This window comes from Sprattus sprattus, assembly GCF_963457725.1.
Source record: "Sprattus sprattus genome assembly, chromosome: 13".
Lineage (NCBI taxonomy): Eukaryota > Metazoa > Chordata > Actinopteri > Clupeiformes > Clupeidae > Sprattus > Sprattus sprattus.
This window is the reverse complement of record NC_137911.1, coordinates 26,548,105-26,555,604: the sequence shown is the minus strand read 5'-3', so window position 1 is coordinate 26,555,604 and position 7,500 is coordinate 26,548,105. Positions and strand designations below refer to the sequence as shown.

The window sequence follows — 7,500 nt, the reverse complement described above, 5'->3', positions numbered from 1 at the left end:
GATGATTCCAAAAGTGACCAATGGGAAATGATGTACCCTTCCATATCGCTCCGTGATTGGAGTATTCAGATGCTGTCAGCTCCAGACTTCGGTTCAGCCAAGACAAAGTCAGAGATTCTTGGTGGGGATGACTGGGGTCCCATAACAACCCAATCACAGATGGAGGAGGAGATGACGAACGGTTGGGGCAGCGACTGGATGGCCCAGCCTGTGAACGAGGAGAAGAGGAATATCGTAGTGGCAGATGATGCCGCCTTCCGGGAGAAAAGTAAACTTCTAACTGCAATGCAGAGACAGAAATGGCTCAATTCTTACATGCAAAAGCTACTGGTTGTGAATTCATAGACTTGATGGATAAAGGGGGGATTAAAGTCATTTCTGTTAAGTCGTTTGTTTTGGTCTGTTTTCCCTGAGATGAAGTGTATCTTTAAATGTATGCTATGTTACAAATCCATACTCACTTGTGAGGCTTGTATCAAAGGTTGATGTAAGCATAAAAGTAAGTGACTTTGGGAGCCCTCTAGTGTCAGATAGTTACATTTTCCGGTAGTTAAGAAGGGCAGGGAAGTTTGAGGGGAGAGGCCGAAGATAAAAAACACTGTCACTAGAACCAATAACAGGACTTCTGGTGATTTATCATCACCAGCCATGGCTTAAACATGGCGCACTTAAAATTGAATATTTAATAAACTTATAGCTCCCAGAATAAATGACACCGCGGCTAAATGCAACATCGTGACCCCATTACTTTACAGAGAGCACGCGATTAATACAGCGGGAGTCGGGTGATTAATGGATTATTCTCGCGCTACAAGACCCGCGGTCAGGTGAACTAGCGCCGACTGCCACTACCTCCGCCTTAGAGTAAGATATAGCTCACAAGAGGACCTCCTTTTAGTGTTTTTAGCGGTGACGTTTCTTAACCTTTGAATACAAATAACATCAAACACAACAGGGCGCTCACAACTCAACAGAATGACTGTTTTTTTTGTATGTCTTCAATCGTTGTGAAATGTGCTTTGTCACTTTCTGGTTTGTCGTCCTGGGTCAGCAAAAGAAAACAAATTGACACGAACATTGACACCCCAACAACCGTTGCAGGCTTGTTTAGAGCGGATTGAAAAGGATGTAAGAGGAATTTAAGTGGTGACAGGAGGTTGAATTGTGGCAAGGAAACCGCCTTCAGGCAGACAGTCTCAGTGAGCTACTGTCATTAGAGTCCATTTACTGACAGCTAGAGGTGAGATGGAAAACTCTCTGTAGCCATTGTGTTTTTTTCTGTTCTCTCTCCGTGAGTGTGTGTGCTGCCTTAAAGGCACCCAGTGCAACTTTCGAGGCTTAAAAGTAAACATTCAATTTCTAGTCTTTTTTACACATAGTAAGTTTCAATAACTCCATACCATTACATACCGACATTCAAGCAGCAAAGATGAGACGTCGTTGTGTGGTGAGAACTGATAGAAAATCGATAACAACAACAATCGCCGCCATTTTCTTTATTTTTTGTAACCTACAATAAATAAAGCAGGCTTCCAGTCAATGGAAAAATGGCTTCTCCCCACCGGCGATTGTTGTTGTTTACAATTTTCTATCAGTTCTCACCACACAACGACGTCTCATCTTTGCTCCTTGAATGTCGATATGTAATGGTATGGAGTTATTGAAACTTACTACGTGTAAAAAAGACTAGAAATTGAATGTTTATTTTTCATTGAATGTTTACATAAAGTTGCACTGGGTGCCTTTAACTGACCATACCTATTTCAGTTAGGTCATCATAATAGGTCAAGAAGAGAGTGTTTTGCATTCATAATGAAATGATAAGCTAGTGGTCAGAATTTTCCCCTGGAATTTGATTGGTCTGAGAACTGAAGTACCACACAGAGTAGCTTGTTTCAAACTCAGAATTTCACTAATTCAGATTCACTAATAACATGGATTACCTCTTAGAACTGTTCTACAATAGTTATAAAATACTTCACAGTTTGATCAGTAATATACATGATTGTAGGAATTAAACTGAGCTGTACTTTTTACCATTTAGTTAATGAAAAGATCAAACGTTGCCATGTTTGCCATTGCTATGCACCCTGTTCCATTAAATGTGTAGTCTGTGATTCATATTCAATGCACTTCCTGCTCTAGCTGTCCGTTCAGTGTGTGTGCTCAAGAACAACTCCAGTGTCCATACTCAGTCCTGGCTTTGTGAATGGGAAACAAGCATAGTAGCTTGGACCAAGCCATTAACAATTCCAGACGATCAACAGAGAGGAGGTGGCAATTGAACTCAAATATCAAAGTTTTTTCGCCAGAATCGCGGACGGTGCCTTTAACCAGGGACGTGCACAGGAATTTTGAAGGGCAGTTGCTCTGCGCCCCATCATCTGATCGCAAATTTTCACAATATCATTTTAAACTCTCACTAACCGCGGCTGCCACGCCCCCGTCATCTGATCGCAAATTTTCACAATATCATTTAAAACTCTCACTAACCGCGGCTGCCACGCCCCCGTCATCTGATCGCAAATATAAATATTTCCTTCGGAGGGGCAACTTCAGTCGAGGAGGGCAAACGGGCAGTTGCCCAAGCAACCTTAGCACATTCCTGAGCCCTAGATTTAGAATCATGTGTAGATTGCACCTAACATTATCATATGCTCACCTCCTACTCAATCACGAACATATCCATCTAGTCATTAACTCACTTACGGTGCAGATCCATACAAGCGATCTGGGCGACGCGATCTGGGCGACCCCATGCATTTCAACGGGAGCCAGCTCCATTGTGACGTAGACAAGCGATCTGAGCGACGCGCCTGATAAAAATTCGAACATGCTCAAACTTATGCAAATGAGGAGCGATTTTTCTCGTCTTTGACGGTTTGAAAAATCACTAGTCCAGTCTATTTCCACACGCTACACCACCCCCACTCAAAGCAATGGAATTTGATCACGTCGCTCAGATCGCTTGAATGGATCTGCACCATTAGTCAGCCACTCTTTCATTCACTCTTTCATTCACTCTTTCATTCACTCTTTCATTCACTCTTTCATTCACTCTTTCATTCATTCATTCATTTCCTTTTCACACTCCATATCTCGCCTCACTCTTTCTGCACTCTATCGCAGTCTCCCCGTCCTCTCCCTATCCTTCTTCCTCTCCATCTTCCTCTCCCTCTCCATCTTCCTCTCCATCTTCCTCTCCCTCTCCCTCTCCATCTTCCTCTCCCTCTCCCTCTCCCTCTCCATCTTCCTCTCCCTCTCCATCTTCCTCTCCCTCTCCTTCTCCCTCTCCCTCTCCTTCTCCCTCTCTCTCTCCATCTTCCTCTCCATCTCCCTCTCTCTCTCCATCTTCCTCTCCATCTCCCTCTCCCTCTCCCTCTCCTTCTCCCTCTCCCTATCCTTCTTCCTCTCCCTTTTCCTATCCTTCTCCCTCTCCATCTTCCTCTCCCTCTCCATCTCCATCTCCCTCTCCATCTTCCTCTCCCTCTCCCTCTCCCTCTCCATCTCCATCTCCCTCTCCATCTTCCTCTCCCTCTCCCTCTCCATCTCCCTCTCCATCTTCCTCTTCCTCTCCCTCTCCATCTTCCTCTCCCTCTCCCTCCAGGATGGCATTGCTGTGCTGAGGGCGGCTACTGTGTGTGGGAGCCTGGGCGCGGAGGAGGCTCACAGGTGATGGATGATTGGAATGAGACTCACAGAAGGCCCTATTCATCACCATCTCTGTCCGGGCTAGTTGTCATCTCGACCCAATCAGTGGACGCTAAATTGCTTTCTGCAGACCATTCCTTCCCTGCTGATGCTGTTCCTGCTCCGCCCTATGCTCCATCATTCCAGCGCCATTCCTTCCCCTCTTTTTGGGCCAATAACTGTCTGGGCCCCTTGGCGTTCGTCTATCTGTCTCTCTCTCTCTCTCTCTCTCTCTCTCTCTCTCTCTGTCTGTCTCTCTCTTTCTCTGTCTCTCTCTCTCTCTCTCTGTCTGTCTCTCTCTCTCTCTGTCTCTCTCTCCCTCTCTTAATCTGTCTCTCTCTCTCTCTTTCTCTCTCTCTCTTTCTGTCTCTGTGTGTCTTTTTCACAAGTACGAGAGTCACACCGTGAGGTCCCCCAATTTTTGGAAGGGTTGAGGCCATAGAGATGTAATTCCCCGTGTGAGATTTTCCACTTCCTGCCGTACTCCTCTCATCCTCTCGGCTGTTTCTTTCACTCTGCTCTTCTGGGGCTTAATTCTCCTGGAAGAAATGCTGGCATCAGGGCACGGCACAGGAAGGCCTGCAGGGTGTCCCTTTCTATTCAATGCCCATGCACAGCACAGCACACACCGCGAGGAACATCACCTCAGTGGCACAGAGTGGCAGTGCTTTGACATGATTGTAGGAATTAAACTGAGCTGTACTTTTTACCATTTAGTTAATGAAAAGATCAAACGTTGCCATGTTTGCCATTGCTATGCACCCTGTTCCATTACATGTGTAGTCTGTGATTCATATTCAATGCACTTCCCGCTCTAGCTGTCCATTCAGTGTGTGTGCTCAAGAACAACTCCAGTGTCCATACTCAGTCCTGGCTCTGGAAATGGGAATCAAGCATAGTAGCTTGGACCGAGCTATAAACAATTCCATATATACATACATTACACTTTACGTCCTGGTCAGGCACGCTAAAATGTACCCATGGCTTCTTTAGTTAATGGTCAAAAGCAGGAACCCATTTCAAAATGACTGGATGAAGATTTTTATTAAACCATATAGTAATATTGTCCCTTTCAAAGGAAGGCATTACATTACATTGAAAAGAATAATAGATAAGGTAAATTAAACAATTTAACTAAAATGAAAAGGCATAATAATAATAATAATAATAATAACAATTATACACTGGCATATTTGAAAAATAAATAGGTTATAAGATAGGTTGTATGTTCATCTGAATCATATTAAAAGCTTCATTTTAGTAATCTTTTCTCAACACGCTCACTCACACACACACACACACACATACATACATACATACACACACAAACTGTCAGACACTGTGACAAAATGCATGCATTCAGACATAGTGTGTATGTGGGGCTCTTTTTTTCCCATCAAGCACTAGTGCTGGCTTCGAATAACCTTCTAGACTTTTCTACCTGTAAACCAATCTTTAAGTGAAAAAGCCTCACACCAGCTTCCCTGGAACCATTTACGTAATACCATGCTTCCGTCAGCAGCTTACCGAGTTAACCAGAATGAATCACCACTAAGTCCTGCCTCCCACCTCTACCCCCCAACCCATCACCCGTTTCCCTCTTCCTTCATTAATGCCACCCATCTCCAGGCGTGCCTTCCCGTTCGGGATTCACAGGGCATCATCTTGGCAGTGCCAGAGAAACATCTGATGGGGAGAGATACATCAGAAGATTGAACACAAAACAGACAGAGATTTGTGATAGTCCTGGATTAAACTGCTTTAAATAGAGAATCTCCATTGAAAATGTAATTTGATCTAAGACTAAGTGCTAATCCCTGTCCATGAAGGCAGCCCTCTTCAATAAACGAAAAGCCGGCTGGTGGAGGCTGTGTGTGATTTCACCAGTCCAGAGCAGAACGATTTTCCCTTTTTTATCTCACAAAAATACCTCTTTAAAAATAAGAAAGAAATCTCTGTTCTGAACTTTTAAGCATTCTCATTCAGAGAGGGGGAGAGCTCTTCTTGACCCTGATAGGCTGCCAACTACTCTCCTCTCTGGAACAAATACATATTTATAACGATGAGTTTTACATGAAACAACTCCTCTGGTAAAAACAAGTCTCTGCAATCCAAGTGTGTCCAGTCAATTAGGACTGCCTGATGCAGATATCAGTAGTGTCTGGAAGGTCGGAGGAGGAGGAAGGAAGAGGGTTTGGTTTCGTCACGTGTCGATGACCGCGGCGGGAGGTGACGGCTCCTCTGGGAGGCTGGTCATGGTGGCATGGTTGGCATGGTTGGGCAGCGTCTGATTGTGGGCCACGGAGTTCTGCTGGAGCTCCATGGCGATGCCGGCGGTGGGGTCGTGGGGCGGCGGGAACTCCTTCACCTGCCGGCGGTACTCCAGGAAGGTGCAGGCCTTGGTGGCGATGGCCACCACGTTCTTGCCGATGAAGATGGTGGAGACGCGGCTGTCCTGGAACAGCACCATGTTCACCCCGCGGATGACGATGGTCACCACGTTGATGGTGACCAGGCTGAGGACCGGGTAGAGCATCATCTTCTGCGGAGCCACGTGCTCCCCCTGGCAAGGCAAGGCAAGGCAAATGTATTTATATAGCACATTTCGTACATTATGCAATTCAATGTGCTTTACAGAAACAAACAGTAATAGAATTTAAATTGAAACACAAAAAAATACGGAAAAAAATCGAGGTTGAGACGAAAAATTAAAGATAAAAACAAACACAGTTACTAACAATAAATTAAAATAAACCGAGTTGATTCGTAATTAACTGAATTAACCTGCACGCTGATCTCGCTCAGGGACACGCAGGGCAGGATCAGCAGCAGGATGTAGCAGTAGAAGAACATCAGGCCCTCGGCCCAGATGGGGAGCCCCGTCCGCTGGGGCTCCCAGAGGTTCGCCTGGATGTCTAGAACGTCCAGTAGGTCCAGGGCCACCCAGAAGAGGCGTCCCCGCATGTCCTCCTTCTTCCGGAAGGTGCGGACGTACTCCATGCTGTCCAGGGCCACCAGCACGAGGTAGAGGCCAGGCACGCAGACCGACAGGAGAAGGGTCAGGGCCTTCCGGGCCACCGTCTCTAAGTTCCGCCGGTCCGCCTTGTAGTTCTGGAAGACGAAGTAGAGCTTGATCTCCAGCACAAAGATGTAGAGAAACCAGAGGATCATGGCGTAGCCTCGCTTGGCGGTGCGGACCTCGGCGCCCACCCAGACGGCCACGTAACGAAGCACGATGAGGAAGCAAATGTCCCCCACAAGTACGATAATACACACCCCGATTTTACGGGGCCCTTGGTTCTGCTCCACCAGGTAGGCATCCATAAAGGCCATGCTGGTCATGATGACGATGGTGGTTAGACACACGTGCCGTTTGTCTGGTGCGGGCAGAACCATGTTTGACTTCCCCTAAGTGTCTTAACTGTGAGCACCACAACGCTTTCTAAGTTAAACTGTCCGTTAAAGCACAGGCATGGTGTAACAGATGGTAATTATTCCTCTAAACCTTCATGGTGTATCTGACTGCCCCCATGTTCTTGTGTTTTGAAGAGGTTTATCCATTCTTGCTTAAGAGAATCTTTACAGGAAAGAAATACGGATTAAAAGGCTAACAGAAAAAAACAGAGGGAGAAGAGGTTTTCGATATTGAGGTTGGCTGGTTTTTGTTTTTGTTTTTAGTCCGTCAGGTGATTTGGAGCGCTCAGGGTGTTTGCGTGGTTGTGCATGTGTGTGTGAGGTACTGCCTCAGGTTGTTCAGCGCACTTCCATGGGGTCTGGGAAGGATTTGGGAACCTCCCGTTTTTTTTAATC

The 7,500-nt window shown here is 45.9% G+C and overlaps 2 protein-coding genes across 2 annotated transcripts in view; one reads left to right on the top strand and one right to left on the bottom strand.

Annotated features, from left to right (window-relative positions):
• pth2 (parathyroid hormone 2) overlaps positions 1–345 on the top strand; it is a gene marked incomplete at both ends in the record, with an annotated part of 740 nt that extends 395 nt beyond the window's left edge. The window contains one exon of the mRNA XM_080850127.1: positions 1–345. This exon is cut by the window's left edge and continues 22 nt beyond it. Coding sequence (XP_080706253.1) covers positions 1–345 — 345 coding nt within the window.
• A 5,548-nt stretch (positions 346–5,893) lies between these two features.
• On the bottom strand, positions 5,894–7,086 carry tmem121aa (transmembrane protein 121Aa; the record flags this gene model as incomplete). The annotated part of the gene is made up of 2 exons (XM_080850124.1): positions 5,894–6,253; positions 6,475–7,086. 2 exons carry the CDS (start codon positions 7,084–7,086, stop codon positions 5,894–5,896), a joined length of 972 nt encoding a protein of 323 aa, XP_080706250.1.
• Positions 7,087–7,500: the final 414 nt, after the last annotated feature.